This window comes from Elephantulus edwardii, unplaced genomic scaffold (genome assembly GCF_000299155.1).
Source record: "Elephantulus edwardii isolate Elephantulus edwardi_28Jun2011 unplaced genomic scaffold, EleEdw1.0 scaffold00086, whole genome shotgun sequence".
NCBI lineage: Eukaryota > Metazoa > Chordata > Mammalia > Macroscelidea > Macroscelididae > Elephantulus > Elephantulus edwardii.
In genome coordinates this window covers 1,370,370-1,387,767 of record NW_006399836.1, presented here as the reverse complement: position 1 = coordinate 1,387,767, position 17,398 = coordinate 1,370,370, and the positions used below count along the sequence as shown (strand labels likewise).

The 17,398-nt window shown below is 55.6% G+C and overlaps 1 protein-coding gene across 2 annotated transcripts in view; it reads right to left on the bottom strand.

Moving 5' to 3' along the window:
- Positions 1-645: 645 nt before the first annotated feature.
- The window catches only part of ARFGAP3 (ADP-ribosylation factor GTPase activating protein 3), a 67,693-nt gene continuing 50,940 nt past the window's right edge, over positions 646-17,398 (bottom strand). For both annotated transcript variants that reach the window (XM_006890053.1, XM_006890054.1), the window contains 4 exons: positions 16,148-16,271; positions 13,823-13,913; positions 2,665-2,786; positions 646-663 (listed from right to left, as the gene is read on the bottom strand). In XM_006890053.1, coding sequence (XP_006890115.1) covers positions 646-663; positions 2,665-2,786; positions 13,823-13,913; positions 16,148-16,271 — 355 coding nt within the window. The remainder of the gene's footprint in view (positions 664-2,664; positions 2,787-13,822; positions 13,914-16,147; positions 16,272-17,398) is intronic.

Below are 17,398 nucleotides of genomic sequence, written 5' to 3'. Positions count from 1 at the left end.
CGAGAGCTGGGAGCCCTGCCCACCCCCTCTCCTCACCCAGCTCCTCAATTCAAGCAGCGTCACCTTGCCAGCAGGCAGGATGGACTCCCGGGCAATGTGAGAACTTCACTGTGTTAACAGCCTTCACTGAAAAACATACTACATTGTCCGGATCACAGAAACCACCTGCAGAGGGGTGAGGGCCTGAAGCGTCATCATGTCACCTTAGCAGGTGAATGTACAAGGGGAGTGACGTGTTGGACTAAACGCTGGTCCCATCTGGTGTTTTTCAGGCTTCTGCCCCTTTGGGAGGACACGCCTGCCTGCGAGTGGGGGCTCTCTTGGTGTGGGTCACTGCTGAGCCCCAAGCCTTGGCTGTGGGTCCTGAACGGGGGGGCACAGTCTTCACTGGGGCCCCCAGCTCCTGTTGGAACTAAGGGTTCCCAAAAAGCAAAGGGAGGAATGCTGAGACGCGCCCAAGGAGGGAGAAGGGCCGCACAGAGCATTTATGACATCAAAGTGAGAATTTCTCCGAGAAATATGAAAAACTGGAAACAGATATACGTATATATACTCTATGTGGAAGCCAGCCTGCGGGCAGAGGTCGTGGCCGCGGGCTGCAGTGGCCGCTGAGGGAGGAAGCCGTCCAGGGTGCCAGGACCAGCATCAGGAGCCATAGCGATCCTGTGGGGAGAGGGGGACAAGGTGAGCCCCCACCTCACCCCAGAACCCACGTCAGCAAAACGAACTCTGTCAGCATGAAGGGCAAGCGCCGTGTCCAACACATGGAGCCCCAGGAGGCCGCCGAGGGACACTGGCATTGCTGCAGGCCCGCCCAACCTGATGGCACCTGTGTCCACACTCGGGACTGCAAGGGAGCAGAGGCCTGTGGTGGGCAGAGGTGCCCAGGGCCAAGCCCTCCTGATCAGGTGCCCGGGAGGACATGAGTGTCCGAGGTGCTGATGGCCTGTGTGGGCAGAGGTGCCCAGGGCCAAGCCCTCCCGATCAGGTGCCCGGGAGGACGTGAGTGTCCGAGGTGCTGATGGCCTGCAGCTGAATGACCTGAAGGAGCCACATGGTCACTGACTGCTCCATTTCTTCACTTGTGACATGGGGTGAATGGCCACAGAATAGGGGTGTCATCTCTTTGGGGCTGTCCTCAGGGCTGTGGCTGACCCTGGGTGTGGAGGAGTTTTAGCTAAGGGACAAAGGAGGACCCATCATGTGGTTAACAGCTGTGAAAATAGGGACAGCAGGGCTCTCAGGGTTATGGGGAGTGTCCCCAGTCCCCCACATCTGAAGCCAGCCATCTGGGAACCCCAGGGTCCACGTCAGTGAGGCCCTATGCCGGGCAGCCACAAGTTACACTAGTAATTGTTGTTTACTGTCAAGTTGGAACCGACAGTAGCTGACCCTCCAGCAGGTTTCAGAGGCAGTTAATCACACGGGAGCTGATTGGCCACGCTTTCTCCCGCAGAGCAGCTAGTGGATTTGAACTGTGTACCTTTAGGTTGTCAGCGCAATGCCTTACCACTAGGCCACCAGAGCTCCCTACACTAGTGATAGAATCCTAATAAGGAAATTGACTCTGCCAGAAGATTCAAGTTCAAGAACTAGGCCCTCCATGTGGTTGACGGCTGAAACTTTTATAGACAAAGATGGCCCAGTCTCGACATAACCGTCCACCTGAGGCATCATTTAAAAAAATTCCGACATGTGTTTAAAAGAATGTAGTGGCTGGATAATTTATATATATATATGCTCACAATGTCACAGAGAAAAAGCATGGTCTGAAACCCTATCTGCAACACAATCTCTAATTTTTTAAAAAGATAAATATCAAAGTCTAGGGCTAAAAGAAAATATAGGCAAATAATTGCAAGGTACACAACGAACTGTTCTTCAGCCTCGGAGACATGAAATCCTGACACGTGAAGGCACGGTGAAGCCTGGCACATCACGCTGAACGAAGTCAGTTCTATGAGCCCACTACGTAGGGAGAAAGCTCTAGAACAGACAACTGCACAGAGAGAGAGGCAGACTGGGGTCAAGGGCAAGGGGATGAGGAAATGGAAAGTCACTGACAAAGGGGTGCTGAGCTTCTGTTTGGGGACAGTAACACAATACTGTGAGTATAAGGCTGCCGTTGAATCTTAGAATCATTACATTCTGCTTTGTACATTTTTCTATGGAAAATAATGTTAGTAAAGGAACATCTAAAACCAAGGTGAGAAATGGGCAATGTTTTCCCTTAATGTCTATCTGTACTTTGCAGAACAGGAGAAAAATCAATACTGATCCTGAGACTCCCTCTGACGGCCTAGCGGTAAGGAGCTACGCTGCCATGCCGAAGGCAAGTGGTTCGAATCCACCGGCTGCTCTGAGGGAGAAAGAGGGGCGGTCTCCTCCTGTGTGGTTTACTGCCTCCGAAAGCCTGCCGGTGGGTCAGCTCTGGACCTGTTCAGCAACACGGTGACACACGAGCAGAGTTTAAGCGAGTAGAAATGATCATTGCTGGTTTTCACAGCGCCCTGGGTTACACCGGAGCAAACGTGACGAGAGGCAGCACAAAATGGGCTTTCCCAGCCGCTTCAGAGTGGGCCCATCTCACTCTTAAAATTCTGAGACCCCCACTTCACCTTCGGCCCCTGGCCCTGCCCAGGTGGGTGTCCGGGTCTCACTCACCTGGATGGAGGTCATGACGCCGTTGGCCAGGACGGAGAGCTTGCCGGCCACGGACCGCATGCCCTGCTTGAACTGCGTCATGTCGGGTGCGGCGGGCAGCACGCTGGTCAGGGTGTAGTTTCCTGTGCACACACACACCAGCCCCAATGGTTAGACAGCACCTCACGGGGTGCAGGGAGCAGGACCTCATACCCACCCACTCCTCCTCCACCACCAGTATCAGTGCTTATGGACTGGCCCCGGTGGCGGGCTGGGAACCAGGGTTTGAGTCCCAGCCCCACTGGGAACCAACAGTGCGGCGCTGGGGTCTTAACCTGCATGGGTTCAGGCTCAGCCGCCTGCGGCCTGTGCCTGTGGACAGGTCCCACACCGGCTCTGGGCTTGCTTCTCAAGGTTGGGGGCCCCAGGCCTGCCGCATACATAAAGGACAGATGGGGGACACTTGGGGTTTTGTCTGCTCAGCAGCCTGTCCTCCAGGCACCCATGCTGGTAAAGGCACACCTCCTTTCTGTGGGGGGATGAGGAGGTGTCCTTCCCCTCCCTCCATCCACAGGTGGGCAGGTGACCAGGCCTAGCCAATCGGAGCCTCCCCTGGGAGTCTTCTAGCCCCAGCTGCAAGCACAGACAGCTCCTCTGACTGCTGCTGTGACAGTGACGGCCCTTCCCGCCCACTCCCCAAGGACAGAAGGACGGGCAGATGGAGAGGGCAAGGCCACTGTCCAGAGAACAGGCCAGAAGCTGAGAGGGCATCCTGCTCTCCGGCATCATTGGACCGTCTGGCACAAACAGTCTGGTCCTGTGACCGTGGGTCTGTGACTGTGGATCCTGTGACCATGGGTATGTGGCCGTGGGTCTGTGACAGTGGGTCCTGTGGCCGTGGGTCTGTGACCGTGGCTCTGTGACCGTGGGTCCTGTGACCGTGGGTCTGTGACCGTGGGTCCTGTGGCCGTGGCTCTGTGACCGTGGGTCCTGTGGCCGTGGGTCTGTGACCGTGGCTCTGTGACCGTGGGTCCTGTGACCATGGGTCCGTGGCCGTGGGTCCTGTGACCGTGGGTCTGTGACCGTGGGTCCTGTGACCGTGGGTCCTGTGACCGTGGGTCTGTGGCCGTGGGTCCCAGGACCGTGGGTCCTGTGGCCGTGGGTCTGTGGCTGTGTTTGCCCAGGCTCCCTGGGCAGGGCTTCTATTGTTTCCACTGTGACTGTCAGTGTGCAAACACCACGTGACACCCACGGCAGCGCCAGGTGTCCAGGGTTATCATACCCCCCACCTGCCTCACACCCCGACATGCCAGCTGCCCACTGCCCTCAGCAGCACCTCTGCTCAGAGACTTGTCCTTCAGCCCATCTGCCACCCTGTACACTGCTCCCGTGTCCACCCAGGGGGAGGCCCGGATGTGATCTCCTCCACTCCGATTCATAGGCAGCCAGGAGTGACAGCCACGCAGGGAAGGATCCCAGCCTTTGCTCAGAGCAGCAGCAGGTCTGGGTTCAAATCCCAGCACAGCTACTTGGAGTAACCGAGTGAGTCACAACAACGAGGAGGGCTGGTGGCACCGTGTGGGCACGTGTCACAGCGGCCACGGTGCAAGCCCAGGACGGCGGACGGCGTGCTCAGCGCTTCTGCTTAGATGGTTCACCGCAGAACGTCACTGTGACCCTCCTGCCGAGCGGCCAGAGATGCCTCTGTCCAGCCCGGTGCCCCTCTAATGCCCTTCCTAAACCAGAGGTGGAGTCACTGGTGCCAGAGCAGCAGGAAGAAAGGGTCTGAGGAGCGCCCCACACCAGCCCCCCCAGGTGAGGACGCTGAGAGAGACATCCTTCCATCAGCCCCCCAACACTGCCCAGGTGAGGACACTGAGAGACAAAGCCCCATCAGCTCCCCCTCCAGGTAAGGATGCTAAGAGGGCCACACCTCCATCAGCCCCCCAGGTGAGGACCCTGAGAGACAAGCCCCTGTGGGCCCCAGCAGCCCCCCAGGTGAGGACACTGAGACACACCCAGGTGGCAGGTGCACCTGGTGGCACTGAATCCTGAAGGCCACGGCTCTGAAGGGCTTAGTAACCTGGCAACAAGTGGACGAGATGGCACGTCGCTGGCACTCGCCACCTGCGAGCTCTTCCCTGGGGCTGAACAGGCTCCAGCAGGAGAGCTCCCGAGTGTGAAAGCGCTGCCTCCCTCCTGGTCACTGGCACCAGCTGTGGCCACACTCTGTGCTGGTTGCAGGGCAGGCTGGGGGAACAGTGGTCACAGGCGCCTGCCTACGTGCATGTGCCATGGGCTTTGGACACGATCACTCACGTCCACACGCTCCAGAGCTGACCACCACCTCCCTGGGACGCAGGCCGTGAGCCCCGATGCCTGAGCCTGCTCACTGGGGGGCCATCGGGCGGGCAGAGCAGGGGCAGCGCCAAGGCACTGAGGACCAGAGGGCCCAGCGTGGTTCCACACCTGGGGCGGCTGGCAGGGGGCTGGGGCAGGGGAGGCATGCTGAGGGACGAGCCTGGAGGGACGAGCCTGGAGGGACGAGCCTGGAGGGACACACAGGAGGCCAGTGCTGAGAGGACCCCCTCGGAAAGGAGAAAAGAAGGGAACGTGGGCCAGGCTGGAGCAGGAGGACGGGGGACAGACAGACCCGGGAGGCTGGAGAGGCTGCGGTGTGAGAGGAGCCAGGCGGTCGAGGATGGCTCCAGGGCATTTCAAAATATTAATTTTTAATAGCACATCATGTACCAATTTCCCTGAAATGGAGGCAAAGCAAGAGAAAAAGAGTTTCCAAGATGACCAGAATAATGCAGTTAACAGTCGGCAGCAGCCCTGAGTGGCCACGGCTCTGAGGCAGACAGCGGGCGCTGGTGGGTAACAGCGGGGCTCCAGTCTGCTGCCACCACTGTCCAGCTGTGTGCATGGCAGATGCGGTCAGCAAACAGCCCACCAGGCCATCCAGAGGCAAAACTGCCCAAGCTTCTGAGGACACAGCCCCGCCGGTCACAGGAGCCAGGGCCAGGAGCGAAAGGTCCAGCATGGCCGCGGCACCCAGAGGCATACTGACTTGGCTCAGATGCAAGGACCAGGCTGGAAGCACGGCCACCACGCAGGACACCCTTGGGACAGGACAGAGGGTCCCGTACACAGAGGGGCAGGCCTGTGTGCGAGCACCCCTCATTCCAGGAGTGGTCCCTAATACAGGATCTGTGCTGACCCCTGGACCCTAAGTAGCTCGCCGTCCCACATCCCAAGTGGCCTTGATCGCTAAGAGTGACCCAGGGACCGACAGCACACGGGTTTCTCATTCAATCCTTCCAGCTGGCCCAACTGGGTCTGGCTTCAAGGGAGGTGCAGTGCTAGGCTCTAAACATGTGGCCAGTGCATGTACATGGTCCACGCTTGGTCAGCAGTGGACAGAGGCCTGAAGCACCATGGAGAGCCCACTGTCCACCTGCTGCCCTGCCTCTCGTAATCAGGGGCTGGCGAGCTGACTGACTCATAGTGACTCTATGAACAACGGCTCTGGACCCTGCCCTGTCCTGAGCCAACCTCACTGTCTCCAGCACACCTGACCTCTTATCACCTGAAAGACTAAGGTGCACCTGATCCAAGCCATGGTCTCCTCAATCACTTGTTCTAAGACACCTAACAACAATACATCTGATGAGAGTTTGGTATTTAAAATATAAAAAAGAACGCCTACAACTCAACAACAATACAGCAACATAACTCAAATGAAAACTAGGCTGAGGACTTGACCAGACAAGTACCAAATGATGGGCAAAGAGCCAGCAACACGGGAGATGCTGGATGCCATCAGCCACGGTGCTGCTGTGGGAGGGGCATCTGCTCCAGCTCACAGGCCCCACGGAACGGAGTAGCTGGCTCTGCGGGGTGTCCTAGTCCACAGTGGCCACAGGAGTGGGTCACCAGGCCTCTGTGACCCACTCCAAGTTCCTGCCGAACCACTAACCTTTATGTTAACAGCTGAGCATTTAACACAGGCCACTGGGGCTCCTGTCCACAGTCATTACTCAAATCACTGCTGTCAAGTTGATTCCCCCGCAATGTGACTCTCTGGAGGGTGTCTGGGGGGTAAGTGTTTATGGGGAAGAAGCCCCATCTTTCTCCCAAGGAGTGGCTGCTAGATTCAAACTACAGACCTTCTGGTTAGCAGACCAGTGAGTTATGCACTAGGCCACCAGAGCTCCCCTTCAATAGCCATTGTTGTTGTTGTTGTTGTTGTTGTTGTTGTAAGCTGTTGTATTGGAACTGACCCATAGCTGACCCTCCAGCGGGTTCTCAGAGGCAGTTATTTGCACGGGAGGAGACTGCCCAGCCTTCTCTGAGCAGCTTATGGATTTGAACCACATGTCTTTGGGATTGCAGTACAAATGCTTGTCACCAGGCCACCAGATCTCACAACAGCCACTGTTGTTGTTATGTGCCATAGAGTTGCCTGGAATAGCTCTGAAGTCAGCCCTGTCCTGAGCCAGTCTCACTGAGTCCGACACACCAGCCCCCATTGCCCTAGTTACTTTATCAGGTCCATCTCCTCTGGGGTCTTTCTCTCCCGCACTGTCCCTCCACCCTTCTGAGCATGATGTTCTTCTTCAAGGACTGGGCCCTCCTGGCCACGTGCCCAATGTATGAGAAATCCTTCAAAATCCTTGCCTCCAAGGAGAAACTTGGCTTCACCCTCTCCAAGACACAAGACAGACCTATTTGTTTTCTTGGCGGTCAATGGTATGTTCAAGGCACTTTTCCAGCACCACAGTTCGAAGACATAGATGATTCTTCTGTCATCCTTAGTCATCGTCCAGCTCTCTGATGCATAGCAAGTAACTGCAAAGACCACGGCCTGGATTAGGCACACCTTAGTCTGATATTGTTGCATTTCAGCACTCTGGAGAGGTCCCTGGCAGAAGATTTTCCCAGTGCAATTCATGTTTCGATTTCCTGACTGCTGGTGCCAGGAGTGCTGACTGCGAAGCCGAGCAAGCTGGAATTGTTCACAACCTTGATCTCTTCTTCACCTATCGTGGTGCTGCCGGTCGGCCCAGTGGTGAGAATCTTTGTCTTCTTGATGTTGAGCTTCAATTCCTATTGAAGACCACAGTCCTTGACCTTCTGCAGCAAGCTCTTCAGGTCCTCCTCATTTTCAGCAAGCAAGGTTGTGTCACCTGTATAATATAGGTTGTTGGAGTTTTCTTCCAATCCTGATGCCACACTCCTCCTCAAAAAGCCCTGCTTCCTGGAGGGAGATGCAAGTCAAAACCACAATAAGGGAGGGGAGCTCTGGTGACCTAGTGGCCAGAAGCTGCACTACAATCCTGAAGGCTCACAGTTCAAATCCACTGGATGCTCTGATGGAGAAGGAGGGGCAGTCTCCTCCTGTGCCAGTCGGACCCTACTCGCCGGTACACAATAAGAAAAAAACAAAACCAAACCCATCCACAATGAGAGATCACCTCCCTCCCACTAAGATGGCTGTGGTAAAAAAAAAAAAAACAAAAAACAACAACAACAAAAATGGAAGAGGTGCTGGTGATGATGAGGGACAGAGTGGAGCGATGGGAACCCGCACCCACTACTGCTGGCACCACAAACATGACAGCCAAATGGCGTGGTGATTCATTAACAAGTTAAACACAGCATCGCCACACGACCCAGCAACCTCACTCCCAGGCGTGAAGTGCAAAGAGCAGAAACCGACACAGTGTCCACCACAGGACGCGTCACAAGTCAGGGGTGAACTAATGGGCCTGCGCCAGGTCCCAGGGTAAACAGCAAGCGGGGCGCACAGTGGGGTGCACACAGTGGGCGGTCACTCAGCCAGAGACCAACGCGACCTTGGGTTCCCGATGAACGTTCCGCTGAGCGCAGTCATGACATAAGGACAAGCGATGTACAGTTGGTCCACTTCTCCAAGGGAAGCCGGGGCAGAGAGGGCAGACCGACCGTCGGGAGTGGTTGTGGGTGGGGACAGAAGGAACCCCAGGCTTCATTGCTCTGGGGGTGCGGGCCTTCTGGGGATGGTGCTGGGATGACTTTGACAGGACGACGGTGGTGACCATCACCACAATGAATGTAGCCCACACCTCTGAGTTACTCGTGCAAAACCAGGTGAGCTGGCGAACATTCAGTTACTTGTTACTGTTGTCATTGTTGACTGCCTTCAAGTCGAGCATGACTCACAGTGACCCCACGAACAAAAGGCCTGAAGCCCCTCTACAACCATCGACAGTTACCAAAGTTCATAGAGTTTCCGGAGGCGTGTGGTTTAGGAAGTGGATGCCACTCCTGCTTCCTTCAGTTACATACTTCACACAGTTTAAAAAACCAGCTGGTATTGCATAATATAAATGACTAGTATGAGAATTTTTTCTTCACTTCCAGTGACAAAAATAGCAAATATAAACAATGTGATAAGCTGAGAAAAAGAGTGTAGAAAGGGAAAAACTCGATGTTTTAATACCTCTCATGGCATCTTTTCGCTTGCCTCTTCTAAAACATGAAAACATTATTTTCTCGTGTTTCTGAGAATATACACAGTTGTTACTGAGTACCGCGGAGTCAGATCCAACTCACAGCTGACCCTCCGGGGGGCTTTCAGAAACAATAACTGCACAGAAGTTGACAGCCCATCCTCCCTCAGAGCAGCCGGTGGATTCGAAGCCCGGGCCTCTGGGATCACAGCACAGCTCCTTACCATGAGATAGCAGCGCTGCCTGGACACAGCAGAACACACGCCGGTCCAGCCCCCTCGGTGCACAGCGACACTGATGACGTTCTCTGAGCCAAGTGCCACTGTCCTTTCCTGAGCCAGCCCTCTCCACCAGCACAGATTCTGCCCACTTCCCACCCGGCCTTTCAAGGTGTCCATTCAACTCCAAAGATTCCTCCTGCTTTCCCAACAGTGGGCTCCAGGTTTTCCTTTTGCGTCGGCCCTGAGTATTACGGTGCTGGTCCTGGCGATGATGAAGACGACTTTGGGGCTGCCTGTTTGCGGCACGTCCTCCCCAGTATGTGGGGGAATCACCTGCCCGTCTGGGGTACGTCTGGTTGTGTGCTCTGCCCGTGAGGGACATATGGGGGGGAAGCCTTGAGGGTGTCCCGCGGAGCCACTGCAACCTTGGGAAGGGACTCCTGATGGCATGAGAGAATGTTTATGCTGGAAGTAAGCAAAAAGCTGGCTGCCGCCGGACGTGCGTGCAGTGAGCACAGCTTGACCAAATCAAACCCCACTAGGAAGCACTCAGGAACGCAGGCTGTCTGCGCTGAAGAACCTTATGCGGGGCGGGGAGGACACCAACAGTGACCCAAAGCACGAGCGGATGGGGGCCGTGCGGGCGCGCGCACGTTTGCATGCACGGAGCTGAATCCACTCCCACGCACAGCGGCCTCCCACCGGGTTTACGAGGCTGTAACTACATGGAGGAGACGCTGGGGGACCCAGCTGCTGTGGACTCCCAGCTGTGTGGCCAGCAGCACCGCCCGCCACGGACCGTGCCCACCCGGCTGCGAGCCTGTGGGCTCCTCAGAAGAAGCTATGCGCCTGTGTAAATGCGTGTGTGTGTACAGAAGCAGGTTCCACGGAGGCTGCCATCACAGACACTTCTCAGGCACCACCAAACCTCTGCATGACTGGTTTCCTGTGTTTGAAGGCTTAGAACCTTAGTCCCACAGAAAGCTCATCAACTGGCAATAACACAGTTCACAGAGCTCATGTTCTGCCTTCCAGCGAGGTGAGTGGAGTCTGGGGTCTTAAAAGCTAGAAGCAGCCCTCTGAAACACAGCTATTGGTCTCTGCTCACCAGGAGTGAAAAAGGAGACCAAAGACTCAGAGGAGAAAGAGTAGGCAGGGCTGAAGACCTTCAGTGCCACGGCCTCGTCTTCCCCAAGACCAGAAGACCTAGATGGTGCCCGGCAACACTGCTGACCGTTCTGACCGGGGGCACCAACTATTCCAACTGAGGCCACAACGGACGGGTCTGGATCCAACAGAAGAAGAAGTTGGAGCAATACGCAAGTTCTTGGGAAGTCCACACTTACCAGCCCAGTTGAGAATAGAGAACTCCCCCAAACTAGTGCCAGAGACCCTCTTCAAACTCATCCAGAGGTACCTCCTGGCATCACCCTTAGCAATATTCCAGAAAGACTCACAAAATAAAATAAAGGACAGAGGTGGAGGTGGTGGGGGAGTGCAAGTGGAAGGATGGATGAAGGGCAAGGTCAGGTACAGGGAGGATGCGGTGAGTGGTCAAGTGCAACTAATGTTATAGAACAAAATGTGTATGACTGGATGACTATTCAAAAAATGTGTATGACCATTCACAAAATGTGTACGAATGGTTGCATGAAAACCAGCAACACCCCCAACGAAAGGACATTCCCTGTGAGACCAGTGTTCCAGAAAGGAAAAGAAATCTAAATGGGATCAAACTACAGTGAAGAGAAGATGTGGGAACAGAGAAACCTGAGTGCTTGACAGGGAGCAGCCGGGGCGGAATTAAAGAGACCACAGACGCACTGTGACAGGGCAGCTGTAATCAAAGTGTCAAATGAGAACTGAATTCATCAGGTCAACTGTCATCCAGAACACCAGGAAATGTTATTCTTTTTAAAGGCTGGTCTCCACAGCATGTATTATTTTTGTAACCTGAAGAAATACAAAAGGCCTTTAAAGAGAATTACAGCCAGTGCCTACAGATGACTAAAAGATGAGTCTTAACAAAACGGTCTCCCCACCCAGCACTTCTCTGTTTCTCTCACATTCTAATGGTCCAAGTGAGGAGAGAAGAGGGAGCCAGGCTTCCACACCCTCGGGGCCCAGCGAGGCGAATGCTTTAACTGTTTACCCACCAGGCCAAGATTCCCACAGCCCACACCCCACACACGCCCCACACGGTTTGCTCCCTGCCCCTTCACTTGGTTGATTTGCAAACTGCCCACCTCTCTGGCCCTGGGGCTGCGGGGTTACACACATTTCCGGTGGAGTTCGCTACTTCACCAGGAGGCATTTCAACTGTAGAACAACCTTATTTTCCCCTAAAGTAATTAAGAAACCCTTATATAATTATAAAGTCCTTGTATGTCATCAGAGGAGCTGACGTGTCTGCCGCTAGTAACAGCCTGACCCACGGGTGACGCGGACTCTGGCATCGCCCAGCAGGGAGACGGCCGGCGAGCAAGGAGGTTCCTCAAGACCAGCTGCAGCTCCTCACTGAGACACACGCTAAACAAAGCACCAATCTTTCCTAAGAGTCCGTCAATGAGTCCATGTTCAGGGTCATGAAAGGTATCTCCGCGTGACCTGGACCATTTAAGCTGTGGGACGTGGAGAGGAAGGGGTGGGAAAGAGGTCCCTGGGGACATACGGGGCCTGTTCCCCACAGGAAACAGGGAGGTAAACACTGGCCTCTATTTGTCTTCAACAACCTAAAAGATTCTTTCAAGCCAACAACACAGTTTTGGAGTGAAGCTTCCTAATGACAAACACATGCCCAGCAGATGATGGTTAACAGTCATGGGCTCCTGGGAGCCCTCACAGGGGGTGGACACTAAGCGAAGGTGCTCGACAAGGGGCCAGGACACAGAAAGTTGAGAGGGGGGAGCACAGGCCATGCGTCTACCGTGATACCCGGAAGCCAAGCTGGGGACCCCTGCCCCCTGCAGAGCCCTGAAACCGAGGGCTGTGGGCCCAGACCCCTGCTCAGAGCACCCCATGGCCACCAGGCCCCTCACCCCAGCACACTGCCCCTCGAGTGAAGCAGACGCTGGGCCTGTCCCTCTGCCCTGGTCTCAGTCCCCTGATGTGTCACCCCCCTGCCAGCACCCGGCTCTGCTCCCTAGTCCTGTCCCACAAGGCACAGTGACACGGTGGTAGCCGCCGAACGCTGAGGGCCATGGGCATCCACTGGCATCCCTCTCACACAGGGTCTGCCCTGTGACCTCTGCTGAGCCACCACCCTTCAGACTCACCCAGCCCCTTCTGGAACAGTCCATGTCCAGCACCTCCAGGGCTGGAAATACGGGGGTACAGAGGGCTTGGGGCCTCTAAAACCTGTCCTTTGTCCCCTGAGATCTCTCCTCCCCTCGGGCTTCCTGCTGGTGACTGAGTTCGTGAATGACCCCGCACGGCCCTTCCCTCCAGCAGTCCGGCTGAGACCAGGCAGGGAGACTCGGATGGACTCTCCTGAGGCTCAGGGCTAACAGGCGAGGACAGAGGGTTGGGACAGAGGACGCTGTCACAAGCGGTCACCCTGATGCACGCTGGCCTGTCCCACCCTCGCTCTCTGCCTGCCATTGTTGCAGTAAGTGCCACCTGAGACCCCAGCCCCAGCCCTGGGACCACCAGACGTTTGTCCCCTAAGGTGCAGAATGCAAAGCAGAATAAGGACACAGGGTGTTCCCTTCCCACCTGCCTGTTCCCTGAGCCCAGGACCTGTCATCCCTGGATGGTCACTGCTTCTCCCTCCTTCCACCCACAGGCCGAGAGGTGCCAACACGCTCACTGAGCCCGCCAGGCCAGACCCCGAGCTGCCACCCCAGTTAAGCCTCATTACAACCCAGTTAGACAGACGCTGCCCGCCCATTTTACAGAGGTGCAGACTGAGGCGACAGCAGCACTGAGAATGAGCGGAGGACTCAGTCCCTCAGCGGGCAATGCCAGTGTCCACTTCCAGGGTGATGACCGCGGTCGCCTAGGCCCCACCACAGGCCAGAGAATGCCCCATGGTGACACTACTTTGGGAGAGTGTGGGAATGACACTTCATGACCTGGTCTCCTCAGGGCAGGCCGGGCCCAGGAGGTCTGCTCTCCCTGACTTGGCAGGCCGAGAACACAGAGTATTTGAGAAGGGACACCAGCCCATGAATGATGTGGGGGGCCGGGGGTGCGGAAAATCCATGTGTAACGTTCAGCCGCCTTCTGTCCTTGCCCGAGTGCCGCAGGCCTGAGCGCCTGACCTGAGGTCCCTGGGTGAGTGACCGTGGTGACTGGAGATGATGGGTCTCACCCAGTATGTGAAGCGGACAGTAATGGGGAATAGAGCTGCATACACACACAGCTCAAAGCCAGGGTGGGGGCAGGGGGGGCGTGAAAGCCTTGTCCAAGGACACAAGGGTCCCGCTGCCTTGACCTCCCCACCCCAGTGCCCGCCCCAGTTACCCGGCTGCGGCTTCCTCTGCTCGTCAAACAGGTCTGCAGAGCTGATGGAAGAGCTGGCCGACAGCCTCTCGAGCCGAGCCCTGGTCTCGTACTGGAAGAGAGGAGCAAACATTAGGCTCCAAACAGCACGCCTGCTTCTGCACAAATGTGCCTCTGCGTGCCCGTTCATGTCCGAGCCCAGTCAGCACAGGGGACAGAGCAGGGACAGAGGGCAACACCCCCACGGGACACTGCGGTCCCCACAGGAGGAAAGGCTCTCCCAGATCTCCCTGACCACCACCTGCCCGTGGCCAGTCTCCCAAACCAGGATCGCCTCTCCTCCGGTTCCCGTGTGGGCTCTGTGAACACTCTCTGGGTCCATTGCAGTTTGTGGAGACAGGGATCTCAGGGCAGACGGCCTGTGACGGTCAACTCACAGCTACACCTGGGTATCTCTGATATCCAGGACACCTGTGTCCAGACAGCCCGGAATTCTGGGAGAGGTGTCACTGGAAGGTGGCCCTCACCACCTCTGCGGGAGCAGCAGAGAGCAGGCCAGGCCTTCACCCTCAGCCCCTGCTACACCCTTAGCTATGACTGTCTCCAGAGGCACAGAGGGGGCACTGCCACCCCCAGGTTCCTGACACAGTTGGGGGGTGGGGGGCATGTGACAGCCAAGGTGACACAGACCTCAAGAGCAGTAGGCCTGGATCTCTGTTTCACAGCCACTGAACTTGGGAGTGGAGGAATGACTCCCCGGGCACGTGAACAAAACACAGGAGGCTGGAGCTTGTGCTGTTGGAGCCGAGAGGGCAGAGAGGGTGAGAGGGGGGAGCCCGTGCTATAGGATCTGAGAGGGCAGAGAAGGTGAGAGGCCAGAGTCTGTGTTCTAGGAGCGGAGGGGGTGAGGAGCCTATGCTGTAGGACCCCAGAGGGCAGAGAGGGGGAGAAGGGGAGCCTGTGCTGTAGGAGCTGAGAGAGCAGAGAGGGGTAAGAGGCGGGGGAACACCAACACCCCAAGCGGGTGAAGACAGGAGCCGAGCGGGGCAGGGTGGGTGCGTTAAAGGCAGTCATCTCAAGGGTCTGTCCTCTGTTCTCTCAGGCACAGACGCCCGCCAGCAGGAATGAGAGCAATCAGGCTGGCCCACTGCCCACACACTCGAGGGGCGACAGACGGGGCGCTGGGCATTAGCCGGACAGCCAGCATGGTACTGAATGCCAGTTGCTGCCACTGAAGACAGACAGGCACCATGGACAGTCTCTAAGTGCCAGGGTGTCCCCCGAGGGCAGCCGCAGGACAGCAGGCACAGAGGAGGGGGAAGGCCACCAGGCTGAACCCTGTGGCCGGGGGACCAGAAACGCTGTGCTAGCAGAGGGGTGTGGTGGGCGAGGCTGAAGCAGGCAGCAGGGAGCGCAGGAGGGACCCTGACAAGGGGGGGTGAGCCAAGGGCAGTGAGCCTGCGGGCTGGGGGGGTAGGGGGGGCACCGTCAGATGAGGAGGCATGTTGTCCCCCGGCTGTGAGATGGGGGAGTAGTACACGTGACCTGGAAATGCTGATATGTTGACATGGACATCAGGTGGTCACAGATGCTGCTGGCCCGTGGAGAGCTGGCTCAGAGGGTCCTGGGTGTGTGTGTGTGGGGGGGGGTGTGTGTGTGTGTGTAAATAAGGGAGATTATCTTGGCTGTACAGAAGAAGCTAGAAGAAATGGAGGTGCTGGTGCACAGGAGCGGAGAGACGCAGCCAGACGCTGCCCTCGGCAGGGGCCGGGACACATGCCCCCAGGCTGGGGTGGGAGGGGCAGAGGGCACATGTGGTTCCCCTGCAGGTGTGGGGGGGACAGAAACACCAAGTGACATCTCCAGCAAGATGTGGCAACTTAGGGGGGTGTCTGCACACCCCAAGAACCACCCCCCACGACAGCTCGACCTCCAGGCTCCAGGAGCTCAGCAGCAGCCCTTGCCAATCAGAGGGAAACCTCCCCTCGCTTCCACGTGAGTGTCAGGACGTCACCAGACGAACTCAAGCACTTCCGGGAAATAGACAGGGACTCGGAAATGACTACACCTGCTCCCCAAAAAGTCGTTCACAAAAGTCATCTAAATTCACTCAGAAGTAAGTGAACGGCTATCCAACACAACTGGCGACAAGTGATGGGTGGGCACAGCGCCTGCCAGCCCTCTCCAGACGATAGTAAGCCCAGGCAGCTGGTCACACAGACCCGGGTTCTAGGCCCGGCTCAGGCGCTCTCCCCACAGTCACCTCTGCTCATAGCCCACCGCACACCCCCCCCCACACACACACACACACGGTGCCTGTTCTGGGGTGACCCGGGGAATCCTTACGTCAGCCTGAGCTTGTCTTCCAAAGTACATATCTGATGAGATGGCCTTGACGTTGCCAAACTTCTTCTGGGCCTCATTCGTGTTCTCCACAGGCTCAGGGTCCAGCTTGCGGCGCCCAGCAGGTCTACAGACAAAAACACCCAAAAGGCTCAACTAACACGAGGTGTGGCAAATGCTCTTCTTGCTTATAATGCAAACGCGTGCCATGCTGTGTTTTAAAAAAGCTGAGAGCATGCACACCCATGTTTATTGCAGCTTTGTTTGGAATAGTAAAGAGTTGGAAATAACCCAAGTGCCCTTCAACAAACGAACGGATAGTGAAGCTGTGGTATATTCACACAATGGAATACTATGCAGCACTGAAAAACAAGGAACTCATGAAATATTATGCAAAATGGGTGACCCTGGAGGACGTTATGCTGAGTGAAATATCTCAGTCACAAAAGGACAAATATTGCATGGGGCCACTGTGGTAAAACAGGACTGACATTGGGTTGAGGGAAGATGGAGAAAGAGGGGAGGAATGATCCATTGAAACAGATGAGGGAGAGAACTGTTTAAAAGGGATATATGATTGGGTATTCTTGTCATGACAGGAGTCCAGAGTGAAGGCTGCATAGTGGAGGGACTTGGGGAGAGGGATTGTAGAACAATGAAAGACTTTTTCTTTTACTTTTCAAGGAGAAGGGTGAATTGGGGGGAGGGATAGGCAAGGAGAAAAGTGCAACAATGAATTAATGAATGGAAATCCAAAATCTCTGTAAACTTTCATTAAAATTAATAAAAATAAGTATAAAGTGTTTTAAAAAAAGCTGTGAGCAGTAATCTTGTAAAAGGATTTAAGGAAACTTTTGGGGCCTGGAAATTCTAATAAAAAGAAGGAAATGTCTAAGCTACACAATATTCGAAGGAATTGTTCTGTTTCAAATGGTTCTGTCATTTCACACTGCAGTGCCATGGCTGGGCGGTAAGCACTGATCCCACATCTGTGTGCGTCCAGGCCACTGCTCTATGTCACACAGGACATGAAATGGGTGGGCAGCCCCAGCCAGAAGCGCTGTCCAGATGGATTAGTGGTGCCTCCTCCCACTCTCGGCATTTCCTGGTTAAGTTCGACCAGGTCTACAATCTAACTGATTCCACCGAATGTTTCCCAGCTAGGGATGTGCATCATGTCCTGTGGAACTTCTGAAAAATAACACGTCCAGCTTTTTTTTTTCTTCTTTTTTTTTTTCTATAATTATATTTTAT